The 21,727-nt window shown below is 36.1% G+C and overlaps 1 protein-coding gene across 3 annotated transcripts in view; it reads left to right on the forward strand.

The window, feature by feature from the left end:
• Positions 1-21,727, forward strand: part of LOC149781977 (uncharacterized) — a 93,963-nt gene that overhangs the window by 50,745 nt on the left and 21,491 nt on the right. For all 3 annotated transcript variants that reach the window (XM_089936161.1, XM_089936162.1, XM_089936160.1), the window contains 9 exons: positions 931-1,121; positions 3,033-3,189; positions 4,204-4,352; positions 5,748-5,910; positions 8,837-8,978; positions 11,396-11,505; positions 13,596-13,679; positions 16,396-16,455; positions 18,235-18,322. In XM_089936161.1, the coding sequence (XP_089792287.1) occupies positions 931-1,121; positions 3,033-3,189; positions 4,204-4,352; positions 5,748-5,910; positions 8,837-8,978; positions 11,396-11,505; positions 13,596-13,679; positions 16,396-16,455; positions 18,235-18,322 (1,144 nt within the window). The remainder of the gene's footprint in view (positions 1-930; positions 1,122-3,032; positions 3,190-4,203; positions 4,353-5,747; positions 5,911-8,836; positions 8,979-11,395; positions 11,506-13,595; positions 13,680-16,395; positions 16,456-18,234; positions 18,323-21,727) is intronic.

Here is a 21,727-nt window from a genome sequence, read left to right on the forward strand (position 1 = left end):
ACCTTTACTCTTCTGCTCATGCGCGAGTCAAATAGCTAATTAAAAACGATGTTTCTAACACAGCTAGGCAGTATGTTATTGAAAGATCACCGGGGATTAGGTGTTTTCAGATTTATTCAGAAATAGCTCTCAAAATGTGTTTCCTACTCAATTTTCAGGCGAAAATGGCAAAAAGCTCCAGGAGTTAATGTGTTAAGTGGTCTGTGTACAGTAAAACATGCTTTAAGTGGTCTGTGCCAAGCAGGACAAGCTGACATGATTCGTAGGCAAAATGTGTGATTTGGCACTGTTATTAATTAACATTATGTCTTAATGAGAAAATTTCACACCCTACTTTCACTGTATTGCATCTGATACTGCAGTAAACCAGTTATAAAATGACCAGGATAAGTGCAGTCTTTGTCTTGTCTGTGAATAAGTTTTTTTTCTGGATGAGTTAATTGCATAGTTACTGTAAAGGTTCATATACTTTGTTGTTTTACTGATCTTGCCATGTCATAAAACCAGCACACAATGCATAAAATGTCACATTCACAGATCTTGTCATTAGTTCATCTTAGCACATCAGTTTAATTCTTTTGTTTATCAAGTTTATCCATTTATTATTTATGTCATGGATGATTTATGTTTTGGCTTATGGCTCCAAATAAATTTACTGAATAAGTGTTATCAAAGCAGACTTTACAATTTTCACATGGGATTAGTAAATGTTATCATATAGTCAGCTTTGCAGATTTCAACACTGTAAATTGCTCCATAGACTTGTTGTGAACTAACACCTGTCTTGAGTGGCCACAATTTATTGGCAGAAGGGCTGATCTTTAAAGACCTAGTTTTACTGTAGTTGGTCTGAGTTCAAAGTGCTTGCTGTACACTCAGCTTAATGCTAAGTCCACAGTTTAACAACAGCTTATGACTTCCATGTTGCAGGTGTTTCATGGTGCTGACATGGATATTGATTGGCTACAGCGGGACTTTGGCCTCTATGTGGTTAACATGTTCGATACAGGTCAGGCTTCACGTGTCCTGAATTTCAGCCGCTTTTCTCTGTCACATTTACTTCAGCAGTTCTGTGATGTTGAGGCTAACAAACAGTATCAGCTGGCAGATTGGAGAATACGGTTAGTATATATATATATATATATATATATATATTTAACTTTGTTGAGTGTTATTGTCTATTTTTAATTCTGAAAATTTTCAAGTAAAGTTTTATGCGTTTTAACCATCATGATCAACCTGTTAAATAATTTCCTACGATTCAAGGTCTGAGATCCTGCTGCCTATTTCTCCAGGCAATAAATATTCAAGGAAATTGAAATAAAAGAAACCTCAGATGCAAACAAAAATATATTGATCAAAATCTGTAACAAGCAAAAACTGTTGTCCAAAATCCATTGTTCTTTCATCATATTTGAACTGCTAAATATCTAACCTGAATTATTCAACCATTATATTTCTTTCTTTGTTAGCTACATTAGCACCTGAGGGAAGAGTCAATAAAAACATGTCAGATTGGAAATTATGGTATTGTTATTATTTCTTAATTGGAATAACTCAGTGTCCTCTATTAGCAAACAGAGAGATGTGAAAAATAATAACTGGTATATTTGGATTAATTATTTTTTTAGAATTTGGTGGAAACAAAAGGCAGAGTTTGAAAAATATTATAAATATGGGCAATGGTACAGGTAAATTGTTTACATTGAAGAAGTTATCTTCCATTTTGAATTTTGATCTGGATATTTGTACTGCAAAGGCTCATTAATTCTGTAATTATTGGACATATTTGATTGGCTGTCTATTTCAGACATGTGATGCACTTTTTAAGACAGAGGGTGTTGAATTATTCAGATTACTATGTATCTGAAATCTGTGCTTTGTGGTGTCATCCTGCTTTGTTTATGGTGTTGGTATTTATAGACAGCACATTCCATTGGTTACCATTGAATTAATTTTTTACATTTTGAGAGGGCAAGACCTGGCCAAAACAGACCTGCCAACCCTTACAATTTTGCCTAAGTCTTAGGGAAATTACCCATAAAATACAGACTTACAGAATAAAAGCACAAAACCTGGATTCTGGCTTTTCTGTGTTTGGTTTGAATCCGGGTTTCATATTAGATTTCAGTGGAATTGGTCAGGGAACTAGACTAACTTTACCAGAGTTTCTCAGATGCTTTAAACTGTAGTAAAGAAGAATAAAATGGAAATATTCAGATTCTTAGGGAAAAAGCAGGAAGGGTAACAATTATGTTTAGTGGACTTCATCTGTTGATTGAGTATGTCACATGGCATGATGGCGAGAAAGATGATTGCCATTGCCACTGCTTTTTTAATAAGGATTACCTCAAGTGAAGAGATATCAAGAAACCATTGAGCACCCACTGAGCACTAGAGTTTGGAACTGTAGTTTGCGAAATTGCACTGGATGTAATTAACTTAAGTTTAACTGTACAACTCTTGAGTTGAACACAGTGTTTACCGTTTGTGCATCAGTCTTGGATCCCACTTCTTGACTTTTAAAAAGCATGTATTCCAGCTTGACAATAGCAGTACTTGATATTTTGTTACACCTTACTGAAAACTTGCCCAACTTATAAAAAAAAAAATTGACTGCCTTATTGAGAAGGTCTTGTTAGGGTTGGCAGGTCTGTAAAAGGCCCATGTTCATGCAGACAAAGTTAAATGATTCTTTGAGCAAACTAGACAACACAGTTCCTTTCAACCCACATGGTTAAAAGAATTCAAGCTGGTGAGGTATGAGGAAAAACAACTAATGGACTGTTCTTCGCGTAAAACAAATTCAATAGCTGAACTGTCACCATTTGTCAAAGGTACAGACAACTTGATTTTTCTGTGGGATATTTAAATTTTTAGTTAAGGTCAGTGCACTTTGAAAGTGGGCCAGTAGCTTAACAAATGAATGCAGAAGAGTGATATATTGTATAAAAGACTACAAGGGACTGCAGCAGGAATTTGTGCAATATTGTTATAAGCAGAGTACACAGTATGTATTAATCTTTTGACAGGCCTCTTCCAACAGAGCTGGAACAGTATGCAAGGGAGGATACTCACTATCTGCTTTACATATATGACAGACTGAAGAACCAGCTGATTGAGAGTGGTAATGACCAGAAGAATCTAATAATGTCTGTACTCCAGAGGAGCAATCAGATTTGTGCAAAAGTAAGAGAACTAGACAGTTAAATCCATGATGGTTAAATCCATGACAGTTAATCCCATGTTAAATCCATGACAGTGTTCAAGCCAGAATTAAACTTTCAACTGTTATAATAGCCCTTGGGTAGAAAAAAAGGACATTCATTTTCTCATCTCAGGGTCTAAGAATTGGATTTTGCAAAAGAAAATACTTGTAAATACCAAATTACATCAATATGGGAATGTATTGTACAAAAATGGGATTCAGATTTGTTAGAATTTATGTTTCCTTATTGTGTAGAATGAATGATGGGTCTCATTTTGTTACAGACAATAGTGAACAGTTCCGTCAAATAAGGTAGTTGGAATTGCTGAAAAGAAAAAAAGCAAGCAAAACCACTCAGAAGCACAAATACATACTGACAACATAAAAGCAGCCTATTAAAAGTACTAGTACATACTGACAACTTTTGCACTTGATTGAGTCATAGACTTGTAGCTTTGTTGTACCTGTAATTTGTTTTATATGTAACATGGTTACTTACTCATATGTAAGTCAGTGTAATTCCAAAAATCTTAAAGGCATGGTTTTTATTACCTTGAGTAAAAGGATGTATCTATGATGTGTATATATTTTAACACACATTGCTGATATCTGTGCTGGATAAGAAAATTGTGCCGTTAACATAAAAGACCCTCATTGGTGCAAAGCATGGTCTATGCCAAGTATGGCCTTTACCTGTAATAAATCAGATTGAAAGTACTTAACAAATCTTACTTGAAATAGTGTTGGTGTGTATTCTTTTAAATGGATCAATTATTAATATTTTACTACCTAACAGAATGTATGTTAACATGCAGCAGAATTCACTTTTTCAAGGCAGAAAGTTCATAAATTATGGCTGTTTGATGTGTTACACAGTAACAACCCAAGTTTTACAGTACCTGATACATTCATAATACATGCAAACTATTTACCTATGAATTCCTTCAGGTTTACACTCGAGTACATGTAAACAATTTACCTGTGAATTCCTTCAGGTATACCGCAAGCCAGTGTTCCAAGAGGATGATTACCTGGACTTGTTTAGGAAGAGTAAAAAGGTGTTCAACAGTCAGCAATTACATGCCTTGAAAGCTCTGTATGCATGGAGGGACAGTGTGGCACGCATGGAGGATGAGAGTGTCAGGTAATCTCAGTTATAATTAGTATTTGAATGTTTACTGCTGATAGGAATGTAAGACCCATTTTTGAACATTTATGGCCAACCAGCATAACTCACTCTCTTTGCTAAGATTTGACACAGTAAATACAAAAAATACATGCGTAATGTTAGGCGATTTCTCTGTTAAATGCACACTTCAAATACTTTTACATTAGGAAGATAAGTTATGTAACCATTAAAAGCCTGCAGTCCAGGAAAGTAAAAGTTTCATCTTTCCCATGTAGAAAAAGGGAAGAAACTCCTACCCATTACCTTCCCTTAATACTGTTAGGTGAGTTCACAAAGTATATATTTGAAAAGGATCATGGTGTTTGGGGCTTCTTAAATTTGGATGACTTTGTCAGTAGGATTTTTCTTGTAACTATCACATCACTTTGCTGTATGATATAGGGTTGTCTTTTTCCATTCTCTCTTGTACTTTATATGTCATTATTCAAAAGTTCCAAAGAACTTTTGGAGTTTTTTTTTTTCAATTTAAAAAAACAAACATTTCTGATGACATCTTATGTCAAGACATTTTTAAAGTTTGGAAAATGATTGCAATCCACCATCAATGTTTTGTTACTAAAATTAGAGAAACTTCCAATGGCTTATTCAAAATTAGATAAGTTTCGCTAACAGAATGATGATGGCAGGGTCTTATAAGTTGTACAAATAACATAAATCCACCATCAAAAGTGTTTGTGCCCTTACAAGTAGAAAATCGTGAAATGACTTCTGAAAAACTGGTTAGCAAAATTCGAACAAATTATGTTGAGAGCTTTTGGAATTTAGGTCTTTTAAGTTTATGCAAATAAACCAAAGTTACTTGTCAGTTTAGGTACCTTTGCAACCAGATTTGACAAAGAGTCTCTGGGCATAAAGATCGTCTATAAGTTCCACATTGAATATGGCTTCTGTCATTAAAAATGAAGAATCTGACAATAATATGTTCAAAAATAGATCAGTTTAGACTGAAGTTTTCAGTCCTCCATATTAAAAATTACAAATTAAATTTTAATAGACAAGTGATTGAACTTTTTGCCCCTATCTGCTTGACCAATTTAAACCAACATTTAGCAGATAGCCTTAAAGCATGGGTACCTGTCAAGGTTCTTCAGATGACTTCAGTTCACCATAAAATATGGTTGCTGTTACTGCAGTTTTAAATGTCATGGGACCAATTTAATCAGTCCTTACTGGTAGCATTATGACATCAGGGTTGATCTGCTCAGATGGCATGGCCCATTGATATTACATTTGCTTTTGAGGCCAATGTAAGACAGGTAAGTGATATTAGGCTTCTTGAGCCTCTTCTTTTAGTGTGATGCTCATCAGCTTTAGAAATGAACATTTACTCTTTCTTTTTTTTTTGTATAGCTATGTGTTGCCAAATCACATGTTGCTGCAGATAGCAGAGATATTACCACGTGAGAGACAGGGAGTGTTTGCCTGCTGTAACCGAATTCCCCCACTTGTGCGTCAGTACCTAGTGGAGATGCACTCCATAGTGATGGAAGCAAAACAGACCCCTCTTGTCAAGGTGGGTTTTTTAGGCTTTGTACCTGGAAGTGCACATAATGCTGTTGTTAGCTGCATTGGCAAAAGACTTATAGGATGTTCAGTTGTCCATCATTTTTCAGTCTGTTGGAACAAGTTTGTTATCACCTCGTCTTCTAAATTACTTGGAGGATTGCCATGAAACTTGACACACACATTCATCCCAGCGTATTATGTTCATCCTGTGATCGATTTGATCCTAAATGAAAATTGTGCTGCTATGGAGATCCAATATGGCTGTCACAGTGGTCATCTTAAAAATCTTGTTACCACTAAACCTTCTGAATGTATGGTCATATCAATTTGGGGTTTTCACTTAAAGACTTTTTATGATGTCTCCTTGGTCCTTGATGAAATGTTTGTGATCTGACATCCAATATGGCCACCTTGGTAGCCATCTTGAAAATCTTGTGGGGTTTTCTATTGCCATTTATCCTGAATGGTTGGTCATATCAACATGGGGTTTTCTTTAAAAGACTTCTATTGGTCCTAAATGAAAAACGACATTGCTCAGACATCCAGTATGGCAACACAGTGCTCAGACATCCAGTATGGCTAACACAGTGAAAATCTTGTTATTGCTACTCCATCTGAATAGATGGTCATACCAACATGGGGTTTTCACTAAAAGACTTCCTGTGGTGTTTAAATGCAAATGGTACCAGCTTAATGTCCAATATAGCTAACTTATAGAAAAACTTTATCTGACTTAATGGAAAATTATTGACTGCCATGCAGAGAAGGTCTTTTTAGGATAGGAGGTCTGGTTGATGGACATGAACAGAAATGCTTATCTTTCTGCAAGATTGGAAATTTATGAATCTAGCTATGACATTAGAAAGGAAGCATTGAACTCTCACAGGGTTTTCCATAGTGGTTGTAGACTTTGAAAGGAAGCATTGAACTCTCGCAGGGTTTTCCATAGTGGGTGTAGACTTTGAAAGGAAGCATTGCACTCTCACAGGGTTTTCCATAGTGGGTGTAGCCTATGGAACCTATTACTGTGATGTTGTGATCCAGTTGTTGCAAATTGAGAAAGGCTTTACAGTCTATATGCATGGACAAAGGTTTCAGTATTACCGGACCCCTGGTGATTTTCTCTAGACAACTGAGACTTCATTATCAAAGACTGGTATGTGTGTTTTGTAGAAAGCAATTTTGAAGTTTGATGGGAGTTGTCATTATGAAAAGAAAGAGTTGTTGAGTCTAGGGTCTTTCTTTACCTTTAAACAATGTAGAATATCCACAACTAAACCAGACTGTGAGCTGTTTAAAGAGGGTTTATCTCTCTTTTAAGAATTCAGTCAATGCAGGAATTCTGTTAGAGGCCACTGGATGTTGTTTTAGAGCATGTCTATTTGAACTTTTGGTGTGATAGCAAAGCCTCCTGCCAAGGTAGCAATAACTGCTCTGGTGATACCAGTTGTTTGGTGTGGTGAATGTAAAGAGGGCTGTGGGAGTGTTTCTGCTTGAACATGGTGATCTGCAGGGATTCACTGTGCAAAGTATCAAAGGTCTGAAATTGCTTTTGGATGTCTGGGAATGATGAGGTAAACCGTTACTGAGTCGAGTCTGTACTGATGATAGACCTGTCCTGTTCCAGTCCACATTGCTTGTATGAGTCTGGTACTGAATTATGTTGGATGGTTGACCAGATTCATTATTGGTTACACTGGGCATCTGTGATAAAGGTGGGTGGCTAGAACTGGCCTGACCAGGTTGCAGATGCTGCCTTTGTCTTAGTATCCAGATGTGATATAATGGGAAATATATAACTGAACCCAGTCCCACATGTTGAAAGCATAGTTCAAGGCTGTGTTGGAGCTGGAGGGAACATGGTCTAGATCATATGATGTCCAGTGCCGAAGTCTGATACTGGCTATCCCAGAAATGATCATTGTAGCCAGAGCCAGGTCCTGTATGTAGTGATGGAATTTTCAAGACTGACCATGGTGGCTGCTGTACCATGTCAGTACTGACCCAGTGGTCTGTGCTGTGATGGTTTGAATTTCATCTGAATGGGTGATCTTCCCACCTGCATCGATTCTGTCATCAGAAAATTGGTGTCAGAGTTAGTTTTGTTAGAAAGACTGATGCCATTCAAATCATTATTTTTATATTTGTAGACACTTATTTGATTGGGTTAACTGCATGGCCATGACTGCTGTCCATCTTTCTTTGGACCAGTAATAATTTGAACTATACTGCATGCTATTAATACAGGTGGAGTGATTATCCGGAAGTAGCTTGAATTGCATGCATACACAACATTTAATCCTCCTAGGATTGTTCTTGATACCTGTGAAAGCAAAACTGGCATATACAGGTGAAAACATTCAATCATCATATTGAGCTTACTGTGAATGCCATGAATTAAGATAAATATGATAGGAAATTACAGAAAATGATTTTATTTTTTGGATTAAATGAATATTTACTTGATAAAGCTTAAAATGGTCAAGTATGGAGATGACTTGTAAGTACTGTCAGCCACTATTAAGAGGTGCCTGTTATTGTATGAAGAAGTTGGGCATTTCAAGTGAAAAATATTCATGTTTAACAAGGAAAGAGTGAGATTTTAACAGAAACAGGTGAGGTTTACCTCCTTGTGGTGAAAAAGCTCGAAAAAATTATATGCACTGCTAAAAGGCACATTGTGAATAATAATTGCAAGGCCATGTGTAAGAGCGTGTATGATAGATTTTTGTGATAACAATGTTATATTTGATAATTTGAGGGTGAAACACCATAAGTCAAAACAAACTATATTATAGTCACCGTATTATCATACATATTTTGAAATCACAATAGGAACAAGCTATTAACATTATGTTAATATATATGTTAGATATTTTATCAGTCAGCTACTGTATTACATTAAGTACAAGAAGTGATTATTTTACCTTCAGGTTGAAGAGCCAAGTAATCCAAAGCTTCCCTCTAGCTTCCAGCATCCCAAGTATGATGTTAACAGTCTGCTGCAGTGTCCACATGATCTGTCCCACCAGGACCAGACAAATGTATTAAAGGAGAGCATGGACACCAGTCCAGGTCAGACAGGACACATTTATATATACAGTAGAAACTGTCATACTCTGATCTAAACTGTATAACAAAGTTTGTTTGCCTTCCCATGGCAGTATTACTCTTTTTGGTTGGTCACACCATTGTTAGGATTTGCATTTATGCAAATTTTTCAGTCATTGTTGTTAGCATCGATGTTTCATGAACTTATATTTAGCTTTTGAACTGCTTACAGAAGTTGTATTTATTGCAGATTGTGCTAAGCTTAATGCTATTTCTATTTGAATAATCATGTATTAGGGAAGTTGACAGGAAAGCATTCAATCACTGAAGTTCTGATTTCTGTATGTGTGCCATTAGCAGACCTGCCAACTCTTACAATTTTGCTGTAAGACTTACGAAAATTACGTTTAAATATGGACTTGTGGCATACTAGCAAAAACTACTGAAAAATGATTGTTGCCACAAAATCCGGATAATTGGTTCATCAGTGTTTTTTGGATCCGGGTTTCATCAGGGAACCATACTAACTTTACAGCAGCACCCCAGATGCTTTAAACTGCATCTGTTTGTTCATGCTAAGCATCTGCATGATCAAACTGTTGATTATGGAGTTTTTACAAATGGCATACAGAAAGTGATGCATGTTTAAGATGAAAGGGTAAAGGGTAAATAAGCTTTCTAGAAAAGTGATAGACACAGAAGAATAAAAAGGAGTATTCAGATTCTTGTGAATAAAAGCTTTATTGGACATCACGTGCCAATTTGAGTATGACTCGTGGCAGGAGATATGATTGCCGTTGGCATGTGAAATGGAAAAGAATTTCCAAGAATTATGTCAAATTGAGAGATAGCAACAAGCCATTGAGCTGCAATCGGGTTTGGAACTAGGGTTTGTGCAACTGTACTAGTGGTAAATAAAGTCTAATCCTTTACAAACTTTTCATTTGAACATAATATTTATCATCAATGAGTGGAATTTTTAATTACGTTTTTCTAGCTTTACAATAGCAGTTATTGATATTTTGTTATCTCTTACTGAAAACTGGTCAATATTACAGAAAAAAATCAACTACCTTATTGAGACGGTTATATTATTCACTGGTCTATCCACCTGTTCCCCATTTATTTTCTGCACAAAAGTGTTAGTTCTACCATTTCAAAGTTTGTAAATAGCTTGCATTTTGTGTAAGGAAGAAACTGATGAATTTTGGGCTCAAAAGGTCGAGGTAAGGATCACAGGTATTGAAAATAGACAAACTGTTTCCACACATGAACTTGACTTGTATACCATATATGTTGATCAAACTTATAACTGGCTAACATAATTTTAAATAAGAAAGACACCTTCTGATTTTAGGGTCAAAAGTTCATAAGTCAAGGCCACAGTGACTCAAAGAAGAAAAATGATTACCACATAAAATCTTGAGTTCTTTATCACCTACTTTAATAAGACTTTGTGAATGACCTACATTTTAGACCAGGAAGACATCTATCCATTTTGGGGTCAAAAGTTAAATGGTCAAGATCACTGGGACTGTATGAGGACAAATGTATGAAGGACAAATGATTTCCTTAAACTATGAACTGTATCACATGCCATTGCTAAACTTTTGTAGATGGTTTATAATTTTAGAAAATGAAGACATCTATTGATTTGGGGGTTAAAAGGTTAAGGTCAGGACCATAGTACTCAAAGAAGGAAAACAATTTCCATAAAATAACTCGAGTCCTATGCCACTAACCTCCCCTCTGTAGGTTCAGGGACGTAGAACAGGCCCCATACACCCTGCATGTCAAGAGATCAACATTTATTACTACACTGAGATGCCTTTCATGATGACATTCAAAAGATCTTAGGTTTTTTAAAAGAATGTTTATATAAAAAAAACATTTATTTGTAATTTGAGTATTTTACCCTTTTATTTGCTTATATCTGTGTTTTGTATACCTTTTTTTTGGATAGCTTTTTTGGATAGCTAAACATACTCGGGACTATATAGCCAGGATCGTGCTGTTGTGCCATTATACCCTATGCATGCATACATATGTGTGCCACACACCATGACCAAGCTTTGTGGATTGCTTGCATCAAGACAAAGACACCTGTTGATTTGGGGGTCAAAACATAACTCATGCCCTATCCAGAAACCATGACCAAACTTTATAGATGACTTGCATTTGAGACAAAATGAATGCCTATCAAGTTTGAGTCAATAGGTCCACAGTCAAGGTCACCAAGACTGAAAGAAGGAAATGGTTTCTGCAATATATCTTCATTTCTCTGTCATTTGCCTTTTCCAGATGTTGATGAATTGCATGTATGACAAGGAAGATGGTTATTAATGTTAGTTTCAAAAGGTCAAGTATATGACCAGTGAAAGATTAATACTATGTATCACCTGGTGTTTGTAGGATGTATTGTTTATGGTTCTCTTGTTTAGATCTGAAGTTAACAGCTGGGCAGTCATCTTTATTCCTGGATTCTAAGCATGGGAGAAACTTAATTGTTGTGGTGAAAGACAGTCCCATCTTGACAGCATTTGATTATTCTGTGAGTAGTGCATGAACTGCTAATAACTTTTTCATTTCAGTCATATCAAATCTCTTTACATTTCTTAATTTCCAGGACCATAAATAACATAAAATTAGCATGCACACATGTATTTGTAAAAGACATACATATAGTTTTTCTATTATTCAGTTACTTTTTTTCTTTCTTTCTTTTTTGATAAAGCCCAGTGGGTCAGCCTAAACAGATTCAAATAGCAGGCACTGGGCAGTCAGAAAATTATATCTTGGGCAAGGATTTGCAAAAAATTTGTAAAAGTGGGGGTGGGCTTATCATCGGGCATGGGCCTATCATCAGATCAGTATGGCACAAGCAAACACATACATAAAGATATTCAGTTATTTCTTATGTAGCTGCACAAGTCTTAGACTAGAAGCACCTATGTGATGGCCTTTTGTTTGTCTTTATCCATGTTTTAGCACAAGTTATTACAACTTATCCAGAACAACTTAGAGAATTGGCATGAAACTTTACATCACATTCATTGCAAAGTCTAGTTGGTGTTAAATGAAAATGGTGCTGGTTAGATGTCCAGTATAGTCACCACAGCAACCATTTTGAAAATTTTCTTATCACTACTCCAGAATGGATGGCATATCATCATGGGATTTTCACTAAAAGATTTCTAGTGATGTCTAGTTAATCCTAAATGAAAATGGTGCTGACATCCAGTATGGTTACCATGGCAGCCATGCTGAAAATCTTTTTATTGCTACTCCACTGGAAGGGATGTCTAGTTGGTCCTAAATGAATAAATGGTGCCACTTGTACATCCGGTATGGCTACCAATCTTGTTATTGCTACACCACCTGAGTCGATGGTCATGTTAGCATATGGTTTTCACTAAGAAAGACTTATGATGATGGAGCCACAGTAGCTCACTGATTAGCATACCATACTCAGTACCAAAAGGGTGCAGGTTTGAATTCTACCATTGGATCAGTCAGGGTCAGCTACCTGTGTGTCCTTGGGCAATGCACTTGATTCCAATTGCCTCTGCACTAAATAGGCTACTTCTCTTGCTGTGCTGTAAAACACCAATTGAATCCAAACCCAAACTGCTTGTGATGTGAAGTTTATCCTAAATGAAAAAGGTACTATCTGAGATCCAATATGGCCACCACAGCAACCATCTTGAAAATCTTGTTATTGCTACTCCTCATAAACAGAAAGTCGCCTCAGCATGGGATTTTGGCTGGTCCAGTATGGCAGCCAAAATTGGCATCTTGAAGATCATATGACTGGAAAGTCATATCAGCATTGGGTTTTCACGGGATGACTTCTTATGATCTATTTGGTACTTAATGAAAATAGTGCCAAATCTGACCTGACATTGAGTATAGCTACTATAGAAACCATCTTGAAAATCTTATTATTGTTACCCCTATATGTAAAGTCATATCAACACGGGCTTTTCATCAAAAGACTAATTATGATATCTAGTTGGTACTAAATAAAAATGGTGCTGATCTGACTTCAAATAGGTGTGCCCTGGCATCCATCTTGAAAATCTTATACTCCAGAATTGATGGACATATTGACTTAAGGTTTTCATCAGCAGAATTCTTATCAATATCTTGTTGGTTCTAAATGAAAATGATGCCCAACAACATCCAGTTTGGTTTCCGCAGTGAACATATTGAAAAACTTTCACTCTTTTCTCATGAATGGATGGTCATATCAACATGGAGATTTCACGGTAAGTCTTCTGATGGAGTCGGGGGTGTTTGAAATGAATATGTTGCTGATGCTAAATGTAACATGGCTGCCAAAGTGGCTAATTTGTAAATCATACTACTCAAGAATATTGGAGACAGCTATAACACTAGACAATCATGAAGAAGAAATGAATTTGCCTTGATTTCCTGGACAATTTTCGGGACAGTAGAGCATCAGTCTCTATGAGGGATGCTTGTTTATAGTTACAGTTACAAACCTTTTAATTTCACCTCCATTCACTATCAGATTGTCTAAATGAATAAGAAGTCAGTTAAAATTATATTCAGTAATTGAAAATTTAAATCTTTGTCCAGTTTTTCTTCTTGAGCTCATTGGAACTTTTTCTATTACAGAAACTTATAAAACAGCAGCAAATGACCAGTGCACAAAAGAAGGCAGCAAAGATAAAGTCCTTATTTACCAGTCCATTTGAAATGGTATGCATTTTTTTCTGTCTTCAGCATGTAAGTTGCCTGTCTTTGGTAAGTAAATGTGCAACATAGTTATCTCTTTTCCAGTAGTGATAGAATTTTTGTTTACAAGTGTTGAGATTATATGCTTGAATTCTGTGTTTATATCTTTTAAAGGTATTGTAACACTGTTGACAAGCAAGACAAAACCATTGTTTTATCAGCAGATATACACATCAGAATAGAAATGCACACAGTTATATTGATTCATAATTATTTTACTTTTTAAATTAAATTCATAGTAGAGTTCATTGTTGTAGTAAGTCAGCTGAATTCTGTGCGTTATGGCAAATGGAATGTTATACAGCTGCCTTGACCTTAACATTTGACTGAACTTATATTAGGAGTGCACAGGTCAGTTAAAATCAGTTGTGGGTTTATTGCCTTTTGTTTAGTCAAATATGACAGCTTGTTTTGTTTGGGGGGGGGGGGATTACGCCTGAAGTTCACATTGATGAAAAGAGAAATGTCACAAGCGTTTGGGTGAATTGAGTCTGTTGTTAAAACTTAGTAGATTGTTGATTTAACTGTTTCATACATGCCAACCATTATGCTTTGGCATAATCATTACGCATTTTTTTCACTAAATTACACCTTATGCATAAATGTATTCAGATTATGCATTTTCAATATATCCCCTCCCAAAAAATTGATTTAGTTTCATCATTTTTATTAACTGCCATTAATCTTTCAGACCGTATTCTAGAAAAGACGGCTTCTACGTAACTACAACATAAGTGTAGGCTTGTCCATAGACTTGCATACACTTTCCTAACAGTATTATGTTCTATTTATAGCAGCTGCCCTATTTCCAAGAAATATGCTGGTTTCTACTTTCAAACTTTTGACCTTGGTTTCTATTTATAGCAGCTGTATGGCTTAGTTAGGAGAGAACAGACTGGTTTTCTAATTTTTAATCTTTGCTCACAGATTTTTTGTTCTAATTCATAGCTGGTACAGAACAAGTCTATAGGTATTTGGCGCTAAAAGTCAAATCAGCCTAATTCTAGTCGATGCATGTTCTAGAGCAAAAATGTTTATCAAATAATTTCACATATGGATTAGAAAAAGACGAAAAACCGATTTAAAGATGAGAATACACAAATTACACAATACAGTTTTCCATTCTAGGGCAGCTTCACGCCCATTGCAGGCTGTGTGGAAAGGATTTTAACATTCATCATGGTGGTAAAACAAAGAAACCTTGAATTAGCTTGTTTTACTAAGTCCAGTACTAAGGCAACTTCTTTTTTACAGCAGAACATAATTGTGGACATGAATTTTATAAATGCAGAGGCATTATTTACCGAGTTCTTACTAGAACACGGACTACCCCTAGCAGTAGAAGACTATGTTGGTCCTTTGTTCAAACAGATGTTTCCTGATTCCAAACTTGAAGAAAATATACATGTGCAAGAACAAAATTATCAGATATTCTTAGGTGTTTAGCAGATAATTTACTTAAAATTGCAGAAGCCATGAAAATTGGGCCGTTTAGTATTGGAAAAGACAGGAGCAGTGATTATGATGACAAAAAGTTGTACCCAGTCTGTGTAAGAGACTCTGACAACAAAATGGGCAAAGTTAGAGTGCTCTTTTTCATTCATTACCATTATTAACAGTAGATTCCACTGGAGAAAACATTTTTTATTTGCTTGATAATGCTTTGAATAAACATAAGTTGGCAGAACTGTATGGGGTTTTCAGCTGATAAAGCCTCAGTAATGACTGGAATTCATGAAGGAATTGCATACTATATTTTGAAAAATGTCTCCATCAGTGTACATATCATTTTGTCCACGTCATATGATGCACCTTGCTGCAGGAAAGACTGTTGATAAATTAGAAGACTCCTGAAGTATCAAATTAGCATTCTACCTGACAATGTACTTAATGCGGACAGAGATGATGTGCAATGGCACCTTATTTCCCAGCTAAAAGACCCAATAACTGGAAGATATATATTTCCTCTTCTTTGTCAGGTTATGAAAGGAATATTGGTTCTTTACCATCCTAATGCTGACTGTGGGAGATTGTTCAGTATTGTTAACAAAAATAAAACTGGAATTCAGATCCAGGCTCTGCAACCCAGCACTTAGTGCTCTACTGGTGTGTAAAACATTTATAGTCTCAGCTGGTACAAAGTGTTTTGAAATGCAATATGAGAGTCTGTTGCTTTTAATGCTCAAAGTGCTGTATATGAAAACTTGAAGCAGTAATTGATGTTAAAAGACCAGAGGGGTAAATAAATCATTTTGTACATGTGCTGATTGAATTTTATTGTGTTATATGTGGATTACTCTTTTTCTGCTCAGAATACTCTTTTTGCCCACTTGTATTACACTTTTTCCTCGCCAGGGGTTGGCATGTATGCTGTTTATGGGTTGTAAATTGTTGAGTTAGCTGTGTATGGGTTGTAAATTATCGAGTTGTTTATGGATTGTAAAGATTTCCATCATATGGATAAAAGCGGTATTGTGACATTATAAAAAAGTCATGTTACATCATTTAAAGTGAAACATGTATGCACTCACACTGTAACGTTCATTTCATTACCCTTTCTCTCTCTCTCTCTCTCTCTCTCTCCTGTTTGTTACAACTCCAATGAAATATATATTTGGTTTAAATTTCTAAAATGTATACCCTATTTTAAATCTAATAATTGTTACTTCTTAATTTCCAGTTTTTGCTGCCAGAGGACTTCAAGTCGTCTGATGTACAAGGAGATACTAATTTAAATAAGGTTTGTTTTTAATACATTACACCCTCATAAAAACTTTTAAAACACTCACTGAAGTAACTAATCATAAGTGTTCATTGATGAGAGATGTCTGTACCAGTCAGTTGAATGACATCAACAAAATGAGGGGTAGTTTTTATACCAGTCAGTGGTCACTGGAATGACATCAGCGAAATGAGGGATAGTTTTGTATACCACTTAGTGGTCACTTGAATGACATCAACAAAATGAGGGGTAGTTTTATACCAGTCAGTTTTCACTTGAAAGCATCAGCAAGATGAGGGGTAGTTTTTATACCAGTCAGTGGTCACTTGAATGACATCAGTATTGTGAGGGTTAGTTGTATACCTGTCAGTGGTCACTTGAATGACATCAACAAAAATAAGGGGTAATTGTATACCAGTCAGTGGTCACATGAAAGCATCAGCAAGATGAGGGGTAGTTTTTATACCAGTCAGTGGTCACTTGAATGACATCAGTATTGTGAGGGTTAGTTGTATACCTGTCAGTGGTCACTATAATGACATCAACAAAATGAGGGGTAGTTCTATACCAGTCAGTGGTCACTTGAATGACATCAAAAAAAAGAGGGGGACCAGTCAGTGAGTCACTATAATGACATCAACAAAATGAGGGGTAGTTCTATACCAGTCAGTGGTCACTTGAATGACATCAAAAAAAAGAGGGGGACCAGTCAGTGGTCACTTGAATGACATCAACAAAATGAGGGGTAGTTGTACACCAGTCAGTGGTCACTTGAATGACATCAACAAAATGAGGGGTAGTTGTACACCAGTCAGTGGTCACATTAGTCAAAGAGTGCTACATGTGTACATATGGTATGATCCCCAACATCATCAAGATTTTGAACAAGTTTAAATCTGTCTATTTGGAAAAGATTTGTATTAGATCATAGTAAAATATATAAAATTGGCATGATATAAATGATGGGAGATTGTTTACATTGGGCAGTGTTCTTACAACTATGCAAGTCTGCTGAGTGAAATGGTTAAGTTACATAAGCCAAGTGAGCAATATCAGGTTTACTTGGGTCTCAGGTTTGGAATGGGGAAGATGCAGTGATGTTAAACTATGTATGTGACATGGTAATAGGTGTCTGCCATCTTTCGGGTAAACTTTCCTTAGTATTGTTAGTGGCAGGAATAGTAATCAGTCTGACCATCCCATATCATGGATATTGGGATTCCGTTGGGTCTTTATTTCATCAGACCAGCTGTTGTGACTAGCTGACATGTAAAACCATAGTCCAGTAGCCCAAAGTATTGCACATGCTAGGGACTTAGGAGATTGGTAATTTGCTAAAGTGCTATATATTATAAAATAGGACCTTAGAAATACAATATTATTTAGTGTGTCAGATATATGCTGGACAGTTATACAAATTATGTTACTTTTCTTTAGCATGCATTATCTATCTCTGTCTATCTGTCTATCCATCCATCCATTCATCCATCTAAAATTTAAACATCTTTCACTTGTATCTCGTATTTGATCTTGTAGTAATATATGTTGTTTATGTTTATTTGTAAGGCTCTGTATTCCAAAAGTTGTTTTGTGGTTCTTTTCCTTTACATGTTTAGAAATTACCTTTGTATCAGCACCATATATCCAATATTGTGCTGCACTGTCTTTAACCCCATATGTATGTATGTAAGTATGTATGTACATCCTTTCACACACACACACATAGTTATTTGTGATGGAAGTAATTATGAAAACTATTTCATGTGAAAATTAATAATTTCACATTCATACTTGCAGCAGCAAGAAAGATTCTGGCTGCTTAGAGGTTCAAGTGTCAAAAGAAAAGAAACAGAGGATAAATCAGACAGTTCAGAAACACCATCAGGTAATTTATTTCCATAAAGCATACAAGTTATTCAGGCAGAAATATTTATTAGCTGCTCATCAAAGGTTGTTAGTTTTTTCTTGGTTAGCTTGGTTCTTTGATTTCTTCAATCTTAAAAGCTCAGATCACCAGCTAGTAGAATTGTCACCCACACATCACCAGCTAGTAGAATTGCCACCCACACATCACCAGCTAGTAGAATTGCCACCTGCACATCACCAGCTAGTAGAATTGCCACCCACACATCACCAGCTAGTAGAATTGCCACCTGTACATCACCAGCTAGTAGAATTGCCACCTGCATATCACCAGCTAGTAGAATTGCCACCTGCATATCACCAGCTAGTAGAATTGTCACCCACACATCACCAGCTAGTAGAATTGCCACCTGCACATCACCAGCTAGTAGAATTGCCACCCACACATCACCAGCTAGTAGAATTGCCACCTGCATATCACCAGCTAGTAGAATTGCCACCCGCACATCACCAGCTAGTAGAATTGCCACCCGCACATCACCAGCTACCCAAAGATTAATATCATGTTGGGAATATCAATTTTAATCCGTTTGGAGATATTTTCTATGTTCTGCACATGTCTTTTTTTGCACATGGTTATGCCCCCTCCCCACCCCTTCCTGAATGAATTCATTTAATTATCACTGTCACTAAGTTATGTCATAAAAACCCTGGTACTGGTGAGCAACAACCAGGAAGATTATACGTTTGAAATGGTTTATCATTGATATAAACATGTTCAGTTGCATTTCAGTGAAAATGTTAAAATTAGAGGCATGAAAATAAAATATTTCAAAGAAGAAACCTTTTATCACCTATAATTGTATAAAAACAGCAAATTAATATTTAGATAAAGCTTTTATGGGACTATTTCAATTTCTCCTTCAAATACTTCCCAAATCACATGAACATTTGGAAAATAAACTCCATTACCTCCCGAATCCATCCTTTGTCAAAATTTTATCTTTAGCATTTGTATATATTATAGGGAAGAAACTCTAACCCATTAGTTACCCTTATCACCACTAGGTGGCTTCCCATCAACTGGATGTTTACAAGCTTTAAGGTTTTGCTGATGCTATGAATATAGAACAGGAAGGCCTCCCATAACCCTTGAATATCATTGTGGATCATCATGGATGCACTATCAGTAAGTTCAGAAGGGTTTGGGGCCTATGCCTAACCTCCTAGATATTGAATGTCAAAACTGCAAACGGATTCTAACAGCCCTTTCACGTGTGACAAGTCCTGGGTAAACACACTGCTCAGTCTGGTGATAGACATTCCCAGAAAAATCCAGATGATGCAAAACCTGCACAAAAAGTGCAAGTCTCAGGTGGTTCATTCCTGCCCTAGACATCTCCTTAACACCTGGCTGTCTTGTTGGGATAGCTTTGCGAAGAAAGGAATTTCATCATTCGGTTGTGGAAAGAATCTCACAACTTGAGGAGGCATTTTGAAGGCTTATGAGGGAAAGTGATTTTTTCAAAGACTTGTGCAAAGGTAAAAATCCTGAGTACAATCCTGCAGTTGGCTAACTTGTTTCTCTGGCATTTTGAAGAGAAAGAATTGGTTCTGATTACTATCCATAATGTCCGACACTTTCAGTCACGATGGTAGAAGAGTTATTGGTCATAACAAAGATCTATCCGACCTGCTACCCAATTTCAAGTTCAACATGCCATAATCTCTCACCATGTTTCCGGAATGGAATCTTTCATGGGTTATGTTTTCTCTCTTTGATCGTGATGCCTGTCCATGCCCTCAAGCATTACTTGAAGGACATGGGAAAAGTTTTGGTGAAGAATGTCTCTTTCTTTTGGTGAAGAACAATATAGAGAATATAACTGCTTAATCCCTAGTTTGATGTGTACAGCAATGTGCTCTGAAGCCTCATGACCATGAGATTAGAGCAGATTATGCAGGCCTTGTATTCAAACTCGACATTTTGATCTGAGACATTATAGAGCTCATGGCTGGCATACACAGTTGACTTCATTGACTTTTTATCTTTTTGACCTAGAATTAAATCTGATAGGCCTGTGGACTAGATGACTGCCAAAACTATTTGATGTTATCACCTTATTTGCACATATTAAGTTCTTTTGCTGGAGTTGCCCAAAAATTTTATTGGTAGGAAGAATTCATTATTTTCTTCATATTTTTGCATGGCTGTCATGGGTTACATGACCATCATTTGTGCTGCTATCATGTGAAGAGAACAGGTTATCCATCATATACAGAATCCAGCCATTCTTTCTCAAAGGGTGCCTGAGACAGAAGTAGGATATCAACATTTCATCCTTCAAATACCTGTTCTGCTGATTTTTATGTGATCCAAGCATGTATTCAATAGAGAGAGGAAATATCTTGATCGGTTATATTCCTGTTAGAATACTTACAGATCAGATTAAAATAAACCCATCCAGATCTACCCACAGATGCAAGCATTCATGTTGATGTGTCATTTCACCTTCATCTGGATGATGGTTAACCACCTGGTGGTGGTGGTAAGGTGAGGTAATGTGTAAGAGTTTCTTCCCTTTGGCTATATGGTATAGATGGAGTCGACTTTTAAGGAGGGCTGATTCATGGGATAGTGGAGTTTACTTATCTAACATTGGGTAAGTATTCTTGTAGAAAGTTTTCAAAGTATAAATGGTCTTATCATGAATATCTAGAAATTTCTTTTAGCCAATAACTTTGGGGAACTCTCTGTTTTCCCCACAAATGCCACTATTGTCAAATATGCCCACTTATACATTTTTTAAATTAAAAAAGACCTTTAAACAACTTATTTTCAAAATATGCTCAGCATAATTTGGCCAAGTTTGAAGTATCCTTGCATTGATGACTTTCAAATTTTTACAAATGGTTCTGATTTGCCTTCAGATATGGATGCCATTACTAAAAGTATAAAATTAGATTGAAAGAATTATGGCATAAATGAATTTTCAGTTTGTACAAGTGATGCTGAACTACCTTTAAAATATGGCTTCCATTGCAAAAAAATGTAAAGAAAAATGAAACATTATCTCAGTAAGCTGCTCAGCAGAATTTGACAAATTTTGACAGGAAACATCCTGATGTAAAGACCTTTTAAAAATATTCAACAAATGTGATCATTTGCCATCAAACATGGGTGTAGATGAAAAAAGAGAAAACCTTGAAGCAATTGTTTTCATATGAAGTCAGCAACATTGAAAGACATTTCTACCATAAACATTATCATGACCCAGATTTTTTGGTCATCACTGCTTTTGTATTTATCTCTTTGGAAGAGGTCAGGCATGTGAGCAATCTCAGGTTGACATGGGCCTCTTGTAACTTAGTAATATGGTAACAAAATAAAGGACAACACATTGAGAATAGGACATTGTATTGACAA

The sequence above is a fragment of the Sinohyriopsis cumingii genome, chromosome 15 (genome assembly GCF_028554795.1).
Source record: "Sinohyriopsis cumingii isolate HCF-2022 chromosome 15, ASM2855479v2, whole genome shotgun sequence".
Taxonomy (NCBI): Eukaryota; Metazoa; Mollusca; class Bivalvia; order Unionida; family Unionidae; genus Sinohyriopsis; species Sinohyriopsis cumingii.